Below are 18766 nucleotides of genomic sequence, written 5' to 3'. Positions count from 1 at the left end.
AAATTAAGAAGGGGAAAATAAGGAAAGCATTCTACCAACCTGTATGTTTCAACATTAAGAGATGTGATTTAATATTAAGACTCAGTTTAATATGCTGATTAAGAGGCTTAAAGAACAAAGAAAGTCATAGACAAAACTGGTAACCACATGCTTTCCTAAGAGGTAAGCACCAAATAAAGCATCAAGCATGAGCCAATTTATCTTCATCTTGTCAGTGTGCTGCCAATAAACACTTGTAACCTTTACCGTTTCCCTCACCCAAATATCTCTGAACATCAATAAGGGGCTATTAAGTAATTTATTAAAATACTTAACCTATCTTTGATGTATAACTCCTCTTAACAAAAGGTCTAAAATGTGGTTGCTCTCCCTGGTGCGTTACTTTCCAAACCCTTTAAAAATATTTTTGAGCTGCTTCAGGGCCAACAATGGTTTCAGAGCTTGATTCCCATGCCTGGGACTGAAGTAAAAGTAAAATTTCTTGTTTTGATAAACCATTTTAGTTTGCTCACTATAGCAATCTAAACCTGGTAACCTTAGGGTGAGATCTAAACGGTCCAACAAATCACAGTGATTCTGACATGTACCTGTAATATTACATTAATGAGTCTGCAGCGCTGGAAGTCGTGGGGACTGCAGGAAATACTCTGAACAGAAGTGTACAGCATCTGCTCCCAGAGTCTTTTAACCAGTCAGATTGTTATAACTGTACAGATAATCACACTGGAGGATGCTATGAAAACATATGCACAGGGTAAGTGGAAATATGGCAAATCATATCTACAGAAGGTGAGGGAGTACAGCAAGACCTACATAGTCACAATACAGGAAAAATCTATCACTCTTCACATCATAATTTGGCATCTGTGCTTATCCAGTTCTTATTTTGAACATGCAAAATGACAGGTGCAAACAACAATATGAATAAAAGGCAAGATTTGTTTCAATGCTTTGTAGATTAGAAACTATGATTAAAATCTTGCCAATAGTCAAAAGATTAGCTAGAAAAGTTACTAAAGCACTTCAGCAAAATCTCTGCTTTTATTTGATCACTGTAGATTTTGGCCATTTGAAGAGAGCATAAGGAGAGGAAGTAGATGATATAATCTATATACATTCCCACACTGAAAATTATACAAAAAGTTTTGGTTTTCTTTTCAATTGAAACTTGAATATTTCAGCCACTGCCACCCATAAACAACTTCAGCAACAAACCTGCACATTACTCAAGCATACATGTTTTACTACAGTTTCCTTTTATTAATAAGCTATAAAGTCTCAAACAAAATACTTCACCATTCAGCTGTTTTTAAAGCAAGATTAATTGCACAGTTACTGTTAGGTCTTTTATTTCCATGGTCTTCCTGCCATGCTTCAAAATCCCAATATGGCAAGGACACTCCTCTGGTTTCTACCTTGCAACTCCTGTAAGATACATGGATCCTACATGAAATACAGCACTCTTATCAGTTTAGCTTTCTGGCTGATGAGGCAGTCATGCAACTCCAAATATCAGTCATTTGCTACACCGAAGATATAAGAGCACGGACAACTGTTAAGAACTTCCTAAAAGAGCCTCTATTTACTTACTGGCCCCAAGGGCATAACCCTTTGTGGGGATAACCCTCTACAATAGAGACACTACAGTTATTGAAGAAGGTGAACTCTCATGCAGCGCTTACTGTATGCCAGCAAATGACAAACTCCAAAACAGTCCAACAAAAAGCGTTTTAGATGTGCATTTTCCGTGGTGGTCAAAATAACCATCCAGAGTGTATAAGACTTGATGAAATTTAAATTATACAACAGAATAAAAATAATGAAGGCCAAGATGAACAGGCAGGGAAGTTACATTCACCTACTAACTAAACCACATCATTGCATTTCTTAAGAGCTGCTTTGTCAGTGCTGTCACCCCTAGTAACAAGGAAGCAGGGCAACACTCTTTCCAGGAGTGGGTCTGCCTCCTCAGTAAACAGCTTGGAGGTGCTGCTGCAGGAAAGGGCAGCCAGAGCACTCCCCTGCTTTGTAAAGTGAACCTCCCGTAGCATGCACGATGAGGAGAAAAATCCTGTTCCTGTAGCTTCCCAGCTTTTAACAGAGGATGAGGGTTCGTAATGTCAGCACAGATCCTGGCACCGGCCGTTGTAGGGGCCAGTGCATGACAGCAGCTTTCCTCTGGAACACAGCAGCAAAGGAGGCAATGAAAACCTGTAGGTAGGAGCCATCGCCAAGGTCAGTTTCTATTGCAACAAGCTGTTACAAGCTATCGTAACAATCAAAGCGCATCCTCTGCCTTTTTTCCGGAAACCCAGTTCAAATCTAGGCCAGCAGAATTATTCCCACAACTGGAATGCAGCATCACGAATTTCCATACAGACAGACAGATTAGGAATTAATAACAAAGAACAGGTGTGTAACGTTCTTCAAAATATTTATCATCCATTTGACACAAAGACAAGAGGTACAAGACAAAGAACTAAATGTAGCTTGTCTCAGCTGCAGACACAAGGGAGACAACCACAGCAGAAGCAGAGACAAAGTATTTGGAGAGGATATTAAGGTATCAGAAGTAACAATACAGTGTACAACAGAGCAGCCAAGCAATCTGTGCGGTTTTGGGGGGAAAAGCAGGAGTCAAGCACTGCTGGGGTTAGCTTTAGCACTGTACCTTTACCTTCTCAGTGGATATTTATATTACCATTATTCTTGGTTTAGATTATCTCAGATCAGAACTGAACTGTGCAGGCACTCAATACTGCTTATACAGGATACACATCCTCTGCAAGGAGCTTACGGTTTAGAATTAAACATAAAAGACAAGATTTGGAAAGACAACAGGGGCATAAGTAACACAAAACAAAGAACCCGATACCAGTCAGAATTACAGGGAGTGATTTTAGCACAACAAAAGCTTAATTGTTTGTGTTATTTTGTAGCCTCCACAGAAAGAAGGAAAAAAAGGGGGGGGAAAAATAAAAAAAGAAAAGTAAGTTTAAACAAGAACATGATGAGAAACAATGAAGAAGCTTTCATACATTTATAGAAAGTTTTTCAAACATAAAGGGCAGCTTGGGAGAAAGTGGTATGAAAAGTTGAAAGGATGGGAGCAGAAACTAGTGAGATCTGAGATAGAAAATGGCCTCTTGGGGAAAAAAACCCAACAAAAAATGGGCTGGGGATAAACTTTGAAGTGCCTTGAAAGTGAAAGGAAACTGTTTATGTGTGATGTCCAGTGAAAGAGGAGACGGAGGAAGAACCTGAGCAAGAAATGACTCAGAAGAAACAGTGGAAAATTCTCTCTGTAGGACATCTCTAGAAGGTTTTGTATAGGGTTTCCGTAGAAAGGTTTTGGCAGCAGGGAGGGCTACAGGGGTGGCTTCTGTGAGAAGCTGCTAGAAGCTTCCCCTGCGTCCGACAGCCAATACCAGCCGGCTCTAAGACGGACCCGCCGCTGGCCAAGGCCGGGCCCATCAGCGACAGTGGTAGTGCCTCTGGGAGAACAGATTTAAGAGGTGAAACCTGCAGTGAGTTGGGGGGATTGGAATGTGAGAGAAACAACCCTGCAGACCCCAAGGTCAGTGAAGAAGGAGCGGGAGGAGGTGCTCCAGGCACTGGAGCAGAGATTCCCCTGCAGCCCATGGGGAAGACCATGGTGAGGCAGGCTGTCCCCCTGCAGCCCAGGGAGGTCCATGGTGGAGCAGATATCCACCTGCAGCCCAGGGAGGACCCCACGCCAGAGCAGGGGGATGCCTGAAGGAGGCTGTGACCCCATGGGAAGCCCGTGCTGGAGCAGGCTCCTGGCAGGACCTGTGGCCCCGTGGAGAGAGGAGCCCACGCTGGAGCAGGTTTGCTGGCAGGACTTGCGGCCCCTTGGGGACCCACGCTGGAGCAGTCTGTGCCTGAAGGACTGCAGCCCATGGAAGGGACCCACACTGGAGTAGTTCGTAAAGAACGACAGCCCGTGGGAAGGACTCATGTTGGGAAAAGTTAATGGAGGACTGTCTCCCGTGGGAGGGCCCCCATGGTGGAGCAGGGGAAGAGTGTGAGGAGTTCTGCCCCTGAGGAGGAAGGAGTGGCAGAGACAACGTGTGATGAACTGACCCCAACCCCCATTCCCCATCCACCAGCACCACTGGAGGGAAGGAGGTAGAGAAAATCAGGAGTGAAGTTGAGCCCAGGAAGAAGGGAGGGGTGAGGGGGAAGGTGTTTTAAGATTTGGTTTTACTTCTCATTATCCTACTCTGATTTGATTGGTAATAAATTAAATTAATTTTTCCCCAGGTCGAGTCTGTTTTGCCCATGATGATAGCTGCTAAGTGATCTGTCCCTGTCCTTATCTTGACCCACGAGCCTTTTGTTATATTTTTTCTCCCCTGTCCAGCTGAGGAGGGGAATGATAGAGCAGCTTTGGTGGGCACCTGACGTTCAGCCAAGGTCAACCCACCACAGGTATGAATAAAGCAAGGCTGCAACTGGAAAGATTACAGAAATATGTTAGCGTAACAATGGGAGTCTGGACAAGAGTTTCCATGTGACATATTAAAAAATAAAGAAAAATAAAACCCCTTTGCACTCAGAATTTGAAAGACTACAACTGAGACCATACTCCTCGTTCTAAGATCCATCACGTCATAGAAGATTTTTAGATTTCAGGCCTCGATGACACACAGAGTAGTGATTATGCACAGCAACTGAGAGTGTGGAAGTGGTGAAAAGTGGGAAGATTTAAAGTTACAATTTAGGCATATTGAGCTAACTAAACACCTGTGAACAGATATGACGGACACAAGGCAATATCTTAGATTGGACAACAGGAGGTAGACAGAATAGCAGGCAACTAGCACAGAAAGGTTGCTGAATTTGTGCATGAAACTACCAAGAAGTAGTTGAGAGCAGGAGAAGAGAAGATGACCATGGAAGACATCCCGCGAAGAAGTACCAAAGGAAGAGCTTTAAGAAGTACATTCACATCAACGCTTAAATAGATCAAGTACTAAGAACAGAAAAGAAATCAAGGGACTTCCTCACAACACATTGACAGACTGACCACAGATGAAAAGGAAGAAGCTTTTCAGAATTGTCTTCTAGCCCCAACCATGTCCACAGCTCAGCACTTCTGCTATTTCTTTAACAAAATAGCCTTATGCAAATACAGAGCACTAACATCTGAAATCTCAGATACTTCAAAGGCAGTTTGGTTATTGCTCTGGCTGTGGATGCTAAGAATCTGAGATGGTATAAACTGGACTTCCAGCCAGTACGCTGGCACACTCTACTGAAGTCGGGGAGTTAAGTCAAAGTTAATAATAATAATAATAATAATAATAATAATAATAAATTTTTTTATTATTATTATTATTGAAACCATGCCAATTGTGGCTTAAGTGATACAATAGCACTATACAAAACCAGTGCTTCCTAAAGCATGAACTATTCTAACATAAGATTTAAGAACAAACCACAGTGCAAAAAGCCTGCAGCCTTGGAGTATAGCATTGCTAAATGGCACACAGAAATCAGGCTGTATTTTACAGCAAAGAGCTTAAATTTTTCTGGTGTCTCGTGTAAAACCTTAATTATCTGTCCTGACTTCATATCTATCGAGGGACAACTGGTAACCTGCAGCTGAAAATGGCACAAGTACTGAATGCTGTTTAAAGTGGGCGCTGAAAAGATGCCTGTACTCTCATTTGGTTTCAGAAAGCCACTGCAATATTTGTCTGTTGTACAATGGCTGCCTTTTCCCTTACCCCTCTCCACTCCCTTCAAAATGATCACAGAAATTGGGAGCAATACAGGAACTGCTGTGCTGAGCCACTATGAGCATAATATTGCCTGTACTTGGCCAATTCCCCTGAAACCGAACAGGGCAAGCAGTAGGCACTCTAGCTGCCTGCAAGAGCCGGACTATCAATTTAAGCTAATTTTTTTCAGAAAAAAAACAGAGAACGTTCATGAAATTGTATTTGTGAAGTATTACTCAAGTTCCTAGAGCTGGTAAAATAAGAAATACTAACAGACATATGGGTTTTGACACTTAAATGTATTTCATAACAAAGAAAAAACAACGCTCAAGCCTACTGAAGGAATATTTACTCAGCAGCTGTAAATGAACACTGTGTCCATCAATCTCAAACACCCATCTGAGTAACAGTCAATTAACTCTGATCACTTGCAGTGCTGACAGGCACCAAAATGATTGGAATCTATCTTTCCTAATCAAAAGGAAAGAGTAAGTTGGGAAAAAAATTATTATTCTAGCTTACTCCAAAGAAGATGCTGTACAACAAGAAACAGGTAATATTCAAAGACTTCTTGGTACTTCTGTCCTGATTTATGAACAACTATATCAGATATTTGAAAGAGAATGGAACCAGTTTGCATAAAATCCACACACTTGACTCTCCAAAAAATTGCAGTGCTTGCACGCTGAACCCACACAACCTTACGAAATCTCATAAAATCTCAGATATGGGCAGAAGTGCATCCCTCATGCTCTTCCTTTCAGTCTGTCATCATAAAGCTCATAGAGACAATGGTTGTCCTCAAAACAGCCTTCTTCAAACATGAAAGCAATTCCAACCTCCAGGAAAAACTTCACATGCAGTTTGCAAACCACGACACGCCCTATCAAGCGGTGTTCACCCAGTCCTGAACTATTACTATACACTGCAGCATTTGGATAGCACTGTGATTTATAATGTTTACGCTTCTTGTACAGAACCATGTTCACTTAGACACACAGCTCTCTGTAACAGACAGACAGGAAGGGGGAGCGAGAGAGGGAGAGAGTTCATATCCTTCCTTTTATATACTTCTTACTTTAGATTTTTTTTCCTATTGTGTTTGTTAAATTCTTAAGTCAACATGACATGGTTCACACATGTAAACTGAAGTACATGCGTAGGTATCTGCAGGATCAGGGCCTTGCTAATTCCAGTATCTATTTCTGTCTCTTTCTAAGCCTCATCTTTCCTTTATGGTAGTTACTGTTCATTCAGTAACAAAACATTCAATATAATTCAAAAACAGCATTAAAAATACATCAGTTTACAGAATAATGCACACAAAGCATGTGAACCTTTGAGTACTGGATTTCGAGGTAGCTTCAGATAATGTATCTTTGGGTCACAATTACTTATATTGTGCTTAATGTAAATTACCTGGCACTGTAAAGTAAGAGTACAAAACCTTCAAACCTTCAATACAAATCTAGTGACTAGTAGAATATGCACAGTGACACACCTGACCACAAAGCATCCTCCACAAATACAACAACATTGAGCAATCTGTATTAGGATACTGATCACATTGACACTTGAATACACTTGAATTTAAAAAAAAAAAAAAATCCGCTGCTTTTTACTGCAACTTGAGAATGAAATGGAATTCAGAAGCCAAAGGATACTTAAAATTCACCATCAACACATTCTACACAAAGTCATAAATGGTACAATATGACAGGAAAAATTGCATCCTAACAGTGTCTAGGCCATGCAGTCTGTGTACCAAAGTAGTACATTGTATATTCTGTGAATATCTGATCTGCTCAGTGGTTTAGCTGTCTTGTTAAAAATAAGAGTGCTAGGCTTCAAAGTATGGCCTTCAGCTTGCAGTCACAGTAGCCTTCAAAGGATAACTAGCAAAGATCATGCAACAAAAGCTAAATCATCCACAGAAGAGACAGAAATGTTGGAAAATAACAAGGAAACTGAACTGCTTCAGTGAAGTGCAGTCCTAGAAATTTATCCTGGCATTTTCAGCCTGGACCTTCTAATAGTAAGTTCCATTAATAAATACAAAAGCTGAATAGAGAGCATCATCTGCATCCACATCAAGGGAAGAAAGGAATATGTAGTCCTCAAACACATTAAAAGGGCAATGATACCATAATATTTCAAAATATTAAATCATGACTTAGAAACACATGAAAAAGCAAAGGAATTTTAAAACATAAATTTTTTTCTGTAAACATACCTTTTTTTATATATATACTTACAGACAGATATAGACATAGGTAGAGCATTTTCTTTTGAATAGTTTTTAATCTATCAGTCATGATGTCTATGCTTCTCTATAGACATTATCTCCCTCTTCCTAACCCTTTCCCCATTTTTGTTACTTGGGTATTGCTCAGCTATTTACTATATGAAACTTGATTAAATAGACATTAAGAACAGGGAAAGTATAAACTTTTCTCTTTGCTCTTAATTTTTAACACAATGATGCAATACTGCTTCTTACTTAAGGAACTGCTCCTGTATTCCTTCTCCAAAAATTTCTCTCATTTGGGGTAGCAGTCTTGTATTGTCATGACAGTTTTCATCAAACAGAAATTACAAGATCAGGTATTCTCTTAGTTAAAGGAAGGTAAAAATGTCTTGGAGGGCTGCCATGCCTCTCCCAACCCACTGAATTGCACACTTGCATGGTCTTGTCAAACCACAAAAGCTGTGGTGCTGGCATGGCTCTGCCCTGGAACCCTTGGGGCACCAGTAGCACAAAACGTTATGTATTTATGAAAACATAGGGTTTGGGGGATGAATACAGGGCAGAGAAAGCTAATGAGGCCTGCAGGCAACGTGGATCAATATGCATTTCTACACAGGGACCATTTATCAGACTCTGCTACTTGTACCACCAGAGTGGTTTTTTTTCATCTTGGCCCTAGTTTGGAAGGAAAGAGAAAGGTAGTAAGAGCCTAGTACATCTACATTAAGTGCTCAACTGAATGAGCTTCCATACAGAGGAAAACCAGGCTCTAAATATTCAACGCATGTCTAAATTCTGCTAAGAAATCCCTAAACCACTGCAGAGCTATTGAGGATCAAGACTTTGGCCATAAAAATGCACTTAGCTGCATTTTACATGATTGTTGCATGATGCATAGCACAGCTTAGCTCTAAAAGACAGATTCAAAAATCTTTAGACTTAATGAGTATTAGAAGCCTAAATACTCCACTGATCCAGACACTTGTTAAAAATGTTTACTCAGGTTGTGGATGCCTGAAGAGATCACATGCTGTAGAAAAACATCTCTTAAGCATGGATTGTCTATACCATCTAGAATTTTGTGTAGATCTTTGTTAAATAGTGAAAGTCAAAACACAACAGCCTTCAAAAACAAATTCTAATGAATATTATACATACACTTAAAGCATCCTTTTTATGAAGGTAAAAGTCTATCAGATAGCAAGAGGAAAACAGACTGAATTATAAAAAGAAATCCATTTCCTCTCATAATATGTGTCCTCTGAAGCTTTCAGACAAACAAATTCCCTTGATATGCTGCTTCAGCATCATTGTAAGAAAAAATGCTCTCTACATCATGCCATATTGTATCCAAACTAAATAGTTAAAGGACATCATTTGCCAGAGTGAATTAACATATCTGGCAAATGAGTAATTCAATGGGGAATCACAGATATGTGTTCTCACATTAAGTGATGAAATGAAGGGCTAAGGACAGCCCTTGAAATGGAAGCAATTTTTGGATTATTGGTTAACAATCTCAAACAATATTGACTCCAGGGAAAGTGCCTTCCTAATGAAACCAACAGCTCACATAAAGAGATCTTACAGGGTCAAATCTGTAATTTTTTTTTTTTTGCTGAGAATGTCATTTCCCAGATTTAAAACATCTTTTTTTTGAAACCTTAATCAAATTATTTGCATGTATACGGTTTTATTTACTTTCACAAACATTTGATTTTTGTAGTGATGTTAGATGCTCATATGACCCAGGTTCCTGGAGTCCAAGCCCAGCGAAAGAAATTGCTCTTCTGTGAAGGCCATAGTGCCCTTAGACTATAATTTAAATTGTTAAGTAGTTCTCTGCCCATTTTTAAAAACCATAAAATTGTTTTTAAAGTTCTCTGTCTTAATGATATTTACCTTATTACCCTTTGGTGGCACGCTTCATTGTTATCTTTTTTTGTTAACAGAAATCAGAAGGTGAGAGGGATAAACATTCGGTTGATATACATTATAACCATTAGGATCTTGCTCTCTAATGAAATAATATGCCTTTTCAATACAGTGCTATCCTTACGCCTTGGACTAAAAGCCAATATGACTGGCTTTTATTAGCACCTTGGCAAAAGCATCACCACCCAGCTCTAGGACAGCTCTAGCAGATGTGGAGAGACCTCTAAACAAGTGACATGAAATAGTCCCATGGCTGATACTGTCATTGTTGCAAGTGTGGCACATGATAATTCTGCCTCCCAGGCTCTGGGCTGAGCAAGCAGAAGGCAGCTGTGGGCACCGGAGAGGCCACGGTACATAGCAGTGGGGAGATTGCCCGGGGCTGCAGAGACAAAAAGAGGGCAGGGGAGATGGGGCAAGCCTACCCTGCAAGGCCAGCCACATGCTGGTTCTTTAAAACTGGAAAACTGAAGCTGTAAGCATTTCTCATTTTGAGTTCCAGTGTATGCAATACCTAGTGGCCACAGGCTGAAGGACTTACATTGGTTACCGGAAAAGGAAGCCTCTACCATTTGCTATATCCTCCTTACAGGTAGTTGCCTGTCCACACATTTTGCTCCCGCAATAAGTTCCTTCAGAAGACGATAGAATGGAGAGAAGCAAAAGAGAACGACTGCAGTAGGAAGACAGACAAAACCAAAGACACCACTTATACCAGACATGGAAATTGAAAAGCTTCTCCCACCCCACCACTCTTCTGCTCTTTCACGCATTTCTTTACATACAGCCCTGGCCTGAGACATGGACTTCCCTGCCACAGCCCCAGGTAATGACAACCCTAAGCCTGTCAGACCATTATGCTGGAATGAATATCCATCTGCATCATTTAGTTTTGGCACCTCTATCCATAGTATCTAAGTACCACTGTTTTTTCCTGCGTGGCTTCCCATCGCTGAAAGTCGATATTCGCCACCCAAGCACGATGACATACATGTAAACCACAAGATACTTAATCGAGAATTACTGTGCTTTCACCAAATGCTCAGAAGCCCCCTGCACTGGCATACTCCAGCCTCAGTTTGAACAAAACTCTTCCCTGCCATGCAAATTCAACACTGTCAGCAATTCTGTAGGGAGGAGGAAAAGGAAAAAGGAAGGAGAGGGCTGAGCTCAAACTCGCCCAAGGGCCGGTCCCAGTCTTAGGCCTGGGCAGCGGTCCCCAGGAGAAGTCATGCAACAAGGCCTTTCTAAGGCCTCCAACACACCATTTCATACAATGCACAGAAAATCTAAGCAATTTAAGAAAAGGCCACAGACTCAGCTTCCTCATAAATGCTGTTACTTCAGTGTTGGTACCAAATAGATAGGTCAGATCTCAACAGGCCTACCGGAACCTAGATAAGATGCATTGCTTAACTTCTGAAGAAACCAGCTATGTGTACACACATACACACACTGAAGAAGACCCATAAGGCTAAATAAGACATGGAAAAAGGAGGACAAAAGAGTTAATTTCAAATATTTCTTTTTATGAATTTGAAAAATAGTAATAAATCACTGCACTGAAAATAGTTTTATTTACAAATGCTGGGTCAACTGTTATTTTTCTTAACCTCTGAAGAGTAGCACCAGGAGATTATACTGGGCCAGAGATAAACCAGGTATAAGCAAACATAGTGAAAATGTTCAACACAAACCAAAATAAGGACCTGATACAATGTCCTCTGTGTGGCCTTATTTTTTATAAAGAAGAAATCTATTTTTAAAATTACAACAATTTCAAATAGAGAGAGTCTAAACGTGTTTCTGCAATAATCACAATCATATTCAACAGCATAAGAATACACAGTAAGAAATAAAGAAACGTATTGGAATGAGATTAGAATTATTTCATAATATTAACCCATAGCATCATTCAGACAATGTTTTCTGTCAATAATCAGAACTTACCATATTGATTGGGTCAACTGGGCCAATGCTGTTAACATAGACATCTGTTTCAATTACCGTAGTTCTCACTAAACAAGACAGTAACCATAATAATTACATATTTAATTAACTTTGTACATTGTTAGTGTAATTTAACCTATTTACTAAAACAACAACAAACCTGATATTCTTTTATTAGATGCAGAATAATTAAACCTCTGGTTTGTTCATTTTCCAAAGGATCATATATGATTCAGCTCCCTTATTCCATATGAATTGTTAGAATTATCAACAACAAATTGTTAGAATTTTTTACTTCGTAATGCAATCCCCACCTGTACTTTGTGAACAGATATAAGATAGATATAAAAGGTAAAAAAGGTAAAGGAAGGAAAAAAATCAAAACCTGTCTTGCAACGTAAAAATTTAATCATGAACAGAAAAAAAAGCTTTGGAAAAAATTGCTAGTACAACAAACCATAAGGTCTGGGTGCAGCTGTGTTTATCAGCTGTAAGGAATCAATATGCAGTGCTTTCTGTCAATTCCTACTGAAAATGTGTAACAAAAATAAAATAATTTTTCATCACAGATTTCTTCAAATCATGCAACTATAGCACACCTAAGGATTACTAATATTCCTTTCATCAGCTTGATTAATACACCGCTTCAAACACCAAATTGAAAGCTCCTCAAGCGAAAGTCATTTAAAAGCTAAACATTTCCAAAATTATTTTTCTTTAAAAACACAGGGAAACCACTCTTGCCAGGCAGACAAAAATTAACTGTTTTAAAAATATATTCTCTTACAGAATATACTCTCTCTGTGTACTTACAGAAGGGCACAAACTCTAAGTGACTTCCCATGAAAGCCACATCTGAAGTACAGGTGGCACTGATAATTCAGTTTTTTCCTCCTAACTGGTTTATAGGGGAAAAAGGTACAAACTGAAGAGGTCAGGATGCATTTTAACTTCATCAATCTACCAAGCATTTTCTTCTAGCTTGTACTGGAGAGCCAGAACGTGGGCACAAGGACATATTTCCTAGTTCCCAGTGGAATGAAGAGGGTTAATAATAAAGCTCTGATGGTATTTCTTTCATGATCTGGCACATTAAAATGAAGCATCTCTGTCCATCTGCAGATGGAAAAGGGGGAAGGTACAAACAAAAAGGCACTTTGATTTCATAGGATTGGGACCCTAGGTCATCAGATTTGATTTCTTTATACTGCAAACCATCAGAGATTGCCCAAGTGCTCTATAACAAACCTAAAATCTTAAGTAAGAGGATTTTTCAAATCTCAAAAATCTAAAACTCTAACAGACATACAGAAAGAAACAGAGTATCATTAACAGCCTTGCCAGCTACAATGACAGGCAAGATACTTTTCCTACATATCCTCAGATACCTTCTCCCTGCCAATCTCACTTGGGAGGAAATTCTCCCTGATTCCAAATCCGATTACTGGTGTGACCCTGAGCCTGACAGCAAGACACACCAGTGAGGCTGCACAAAGGATTTTCTGTACAACCACAGAGCACAGAGTCACTTGATCATTATCCTGTCCACAGCATGCTTCACAGAAAGTTTAAGCAGATTCTGGAAACCAATTTATTTCCTGGGGGAAAAAAAGTAAGTACTTCCTGAGCTGCAAATGTTTTCAGTATCTGCAGGGCTCATAAAGGAAGGAGGGCAACACAAGAACTCATATATACAGACTGAAAAAGCAGAGTAAAAAAAGTATATAATGCATGTGTGTATATACACATATGTATAATATAACGTATTTTACATACACCACATCTCACAAACAGATATCTTCTTCCTTTAGTTTTGCAACCCTATTTATCTATATAGCAGCAACCCCAATGCTATACTAGAACACAAGGAGGTAGATCAAAAGTGTATCTTGCCTCATTACTCAAGCACTGTTGAATACACTATTTTTCCCCATATTAGTAGGAAATGTTTAATTCTCCTTAGTGTTACAAAATCTTGTTTTGTTCTGAGGTTCAAGTCTTTGACTCCAACTTTCAGCACTGCCTAGCCACATATCAAACCTCTTCTTCAGACACAAGTACCTACACTCAGTGATTAAGGTCACCTCTGAAACTTGCCTTCAGTATGCTGAACAGTTCACACCACATACTGTAAATACAACCTACAGATAATCCGTTCAGCTTTAACTTCTAAACTTGCTCCATTGTTTCCAGATCCATCTTGAAATGTGGGCACTGGAACTGGAAATTTTTCTAACAGTGCTATCAGTGCTGCTTGAACATTTCGAAATTTCTACTTGTTGTATTCCTTTTCAAGAGGGGACTTACCTCAGGACAATACTCAGGGGATACATAGCTTATACTACACAAAATATCTAAGTTTTCCCATAAATCACTGCTTTACTTTGCAGAATCTCTCACCTTGAAATATGACCCACAGGCTTCCTTCCCCCCACTTCCTTTTTTTTTCCCCTCTCAATTTCTGTATCTCCAGTTTTACTGAAGGAGCTGATTACTCTGCAGATAGAGCCTCTCCCTTTCCAACAGTCTTTGTGTCATCTGCCAACTTTGCTACAAAAATTCATTGCTGAAATCACTCAAAATATCATTGTTCTTGACCAAGACTTTCCTATGAGACCCCTACTATAGACAGCCCAGCCATGGAAATTTCCTTATTAACAACTAAATTTTGAGATCTGTCAGCAAGCCAGTTTTTAATGGGGGCTGTGTCAATTTTATGAAATTCCAGCTTGCAGCGAGCAGTACTTGATCTGCCACAAGGGCTCTCCTGTAATGTGCCATGGAGTTCAATTTGCCTTTTCCATATTGTTCTGAGTAAGATTATTAGAGCTATTAAGAACCAGTGAAGAGTCTGATAATCTGCCTCTGTTGAAATTATTTTAATTGACCCAAATGATCCAGAGAAAGAGATCCAATTCAAGAAGACTGGAAGAAGCTGTTTTGTTACCTTAGTTCTTCTGTATGGTACAGAACAAAGTACTTCTGTGAATTAGAAGAAAGAATTTGTTCTTCTCGTGTTCTTGATCTAGAAGTGATATGAGTCCATGGAAATGACAAATGCTGGAGGAAAATACATTCTTGACACTAATTTGACATCCATATAATTACTATTGTTCATTTACTCTCCACAAAGAGCTAACAGTGAAAGATGGTTTGAGAAGACTTTTCTGTGAATGCTTCTTATTTTACTTCAAAAATTTGGTATCAGCCTTGAAAACACTATGAGTAGGAAGAGGGCTATTTAACACATCCTGTGTGAAGTGCAAGACAACAATGTAAACTTAAAGAAGCTTCTAAGGAAGGGGAGAAAGGACTTGTACACTTTAAATATTTACACTGGAAGACAATATGAGCCAGGCTACAGTAAAGTAAGAAGGTGAGAGGACAGCAGACTGCATACTCAAGAGAAAGAGAGAGAGAAAAGAGCAGCAAAGGGCAGCTGCCCCCAAGGGGTAGTTCATCAGCTCCTAATGTAGCTGAAGCACACAGGGAACCTGTTTGCTAAGCCCGGTCTAGAGACATCTACTCACACTTTCTGATGTCCTGCTTTGACAACTTTTCTTCACTAGATTAAACTTTTCTTCTGGTTTAAAAGATTTGACTGAGATTGAACATCATCTAACACAAGCACATAGATAAGGACAGGCTTGTCCCAAGCAATAAATATAGTAAATAAGCAACAATTGTGCCTGAAATTCAAGAGCAAGAATGAACTTCCTGACAAGCAACAAGACATGGAAAGAAGTCACTCTCAGCAGGCAGGGACCACTACCTTTCTAGTAAGTGATGATGCTGCATAACCCCTGGGCTGTGGTAGCTTGACCTTGGCTGGCTGGATGCCAGGTGCCCACCAAAGCCACTCTATCACTCCCCTCCTCAGCTGGACAGGAGAGAGAAAATATAACAACAGGCTCGTGAGTCAAGATAAGAACAGGGAGAGATCACTCAACCAATTACCGTCACAGCCTAAAGAGACTCAACTTGGGGAAAAAAATTAATTTAATTTATTACCAATCAAATCGGAGTAGGATAATGAGAAATATAAACCAAATCTTAAAAACACCTTCCCCTACCCCTCCTTTCTTCCTGGGCACAACTTCACTCCTGATTTTCTCTTCCTCCTCCCTACCAGCAGGCAGGGGCATGGGGAATGGAGGTTATGGTCAGTTCATCACACATTGTCTCTGCCGCTCCTTCCTCCTCAGGGGCAGGACTCCAAACTCTTCCCCTGCTCCAGCGTGGGGGCCCTCCCATGGGAGACAGTTCTCCATGAACTTCTCCAATGTGGGTCTTTCCCACAGGCTGCAGTTCTTCACAAACTGCTCCAGCGCAGGTCCCTTCCACAGGCTGCGGTCCTTCAGGCACAGACTGCTCCAGCGTGGGTCCCCAAGGGGCCACAAGTCCTGCCAGCAAACCTGCTCCACCGTGGGCTCCTCTCTCCACGGGGCCACAGGTCATGCCAGGAGCCTGCTCCAGCGCGGGCTTCCCAGGGGGTCACAGCCTCCTTCAGGCATCCACCTGCTCCGCCATGGGGTCCTCCCTGGGCTGCAGGTGGATATCTGCTCCACCATGGACCTCCATGAGCTGCAGGGGGACAGCCTGCCTCACCATGGTCTTCACCACGGGCTGCAGGGGAATCTCTGCTCCAGCGCCTGGAGCATCTCCTCCTCTCCTTCTTCACTGGCCTGGGGGTCTGCAGGGTTGCTTCACATATTCTCACTCCTCTGTCTGGATGCAATTGCTGTTGAGCAGCAACTTTTCCCCTTTCTTAATGTGTTATCCCAGAGGCACTACCACCATCACTGATGGGCTTGGCCTTGGCCAGCAGCGGGTCCGTCTTGGAGCCGGCTGGCATTGGCTCTGTCAGACATGGGGGAAGCTTCTAGCAGCTTCTCACAGAAGCCACCCCACTCTCTCTCTGGGTAGCTCTCCCACTATCAAAACCTTGCCATGCAAACCCAATACACAAGCATATTCTGAAACCCAGTTTGAGTTCAAAATCTGTATTTTGAAAATTGTTTACTCTCCATTAGAAAAATCATAGTGATAAAAATCTACCTCAGTCATTGAAAAATTATTTTAGTAATTGCTCTGACTATCAAAAGTGCCTTTTTTTTAGTCTGTATTTATCCAGGCCCAATTTTCAGCTTTTGATTTGAAATATCTCTGCCTGCTACACTGAAGAGCTCTCCTTATCAGTTATTCTCAGTTTATAAATGCCCATCTCCTGACAGAAATTATTATCATTATTGTAAAAGGGCAGAACATTGCACTTTTTACTTTTTATTGCTTAATATTGCTCCATTTTCATTACTCCAATCCTCAGTATTACCCAATAGTGTGTTAGTCCACCTAAATTCACTAACCAGTTCCCATACTTTACCACAATTCCCCATTTTGGAATGAAGGTCTAAGATATATCACCTTTTTTAATTATTACTTATCATGCTATTTAATTTAAACTAAGACCACTTTTGATAATTTCACCCAGGCTTATTTTCTTTGAGCATGTTTTCTATAACTCCTCATTAATTGCCTAAAGAAGCATCTCTTCTTGGTGATAAAGCAGTTATTCAGCAAATAAATTAGGCAACTACTACATTCAGAAATAACAGAGGCTTTCAATTTGTAATAGTTTTTAATGGAATAATACAATTCTCCTTACCAGTTATCTAAGAGTATTACTTATAAGGCTATCTATATTGAAAATTCATCCTCAAGTGTCTACAGCAGGCTTCCAGCTCCATCTCTGAAGAATTTTTTCAAAGTGATTTTGATGAAAGCAGAGCCCTGTTCTCTACACTTCTTCTTTTACCTTTTTCTCCTTTTACACTTTCCTTTTACCTTTTACCTTAAAAGAAACCCATCTGTAGCAAATACTCCTACCCCACCACTTTTATTATTTCCATCATTTTCTATGCAGTGCACACCTCCAGTACCTTTAACAGTCACTGCATATGCTCTTCTACATCTTGCTCTTGTATTTCAATTTCCTTCAATTCTTGCAAAATATTCTTCATCTCAGAATACATAGCACTCTACCTTTACTTGATATTTTCCTGCTTATTTGGGCTTATTACTTTCCTGCCTATATCATCCTTTCATCAATGCTACACTAAGAGCACCTGTTCAACAGAATATCCCCCTAATATCCTTATCTTTTCAGAATTACTGCTTCTATTAGTCTCTTGAAAGCCCACTTTTTGTTCATGTATCCTTTATATCCCTGAGTACATGGCTTTTCACATTAGTGCACTGAGATGCAATTACTTACCCATGCCCTGCTTATAGGGCAATTACAACTATCCAGATTTCTCTAGGTACCCAATTTCTCTATGTCCATGAGCAATCATGCTCACTATTCTTAAAAATTCTATCAGTGATGACTTTCCTCAAACTGTTGGTTGAAAACACTCCACTAGAGTTGTAGATACGTGACGATTATTCCCTATTTTTAATTAAACTTTCAGATTGATCAGTTGTGTTTCACCAATATAATACACAACACTGGACATGAGACATAACTGGAAAAAATGTGCTGTACATTGATGGGCTAATATTAATATATCAGTGTCCCTAAGGTGTGAGAGATAGAACAGTATGCAGCCAGAATTCTTTCCTTTAAAAAGGAAAGTTGAAAAATAACAGCTGGTTTGATGCAGGACTGAAGCTAAAACAGTGTGGTTATAAAATCAAGTAGCCAAAAGGTAACATTACATTGAGAATAATACTGCTTTATTACTGTATCAACACTCCAAGGTTGTATCTGTAATTAAAGGGATTTATATTACAGATAAGAGACTTCATCTGGTAGCTACTGTTACTTCATACTGAGCAGAAGATACTTTAATACTAGTTCCTTTATGCTCCAAACACCTCAAAGTAT

The 18766-nt window shown here is 40.0% G+C and overlaps 1 protein-coding gene across 2 annotated transcripts in view; it reads right to left on the bottom strand.

Annotated features, from left to right (window-relative positions):
• Positions 1 to 18766, bottom strand: part of GABRG1 (gamma-aminobutyric acid type A receptor subunit gamma1) — a 66280-nt gene that overhangs the window by 27189 nt on the left and 20325 nt on the right. Inside the window, exon 3 of one of the 2 annotated variants that reach the window (XM_069790811.1) lies at positions 11881 to 11948. The exons of the other annotated variant lie outside the window; for it this stretch is intronic. Coding sequence (XP_069646912.1) covers positions 11881 to 11948 — 68 coding nt within the window. The remainder of the gene's footprint in view (positions 1 to 11880; positions 11949 to 18766) is intronic. 2 annotated transcript variants of the gene reach the window in all.

The sequence above is a fragment of the Haliaeetus albicilla genome, chromosome 1 (genome assembly GCF_947461875.1).
Source record: "Haliaeetus albicilla chromosome 1, bHalAlb1.1, whole genome shotgun sequence".
Taxonomy (NCBI): domain Eukaryota; kingdom Metazoa; phylum Chordata; class Aves; order Accipitriformes; family Accipitridae; genus Haliaeetus; species Haliaeetus albicilla.
The sequence above is the reverse complement of the archived record's forward strand: the minus strand, read 5'-3'. Positions and strand labels throughout refer to the sequence as shown.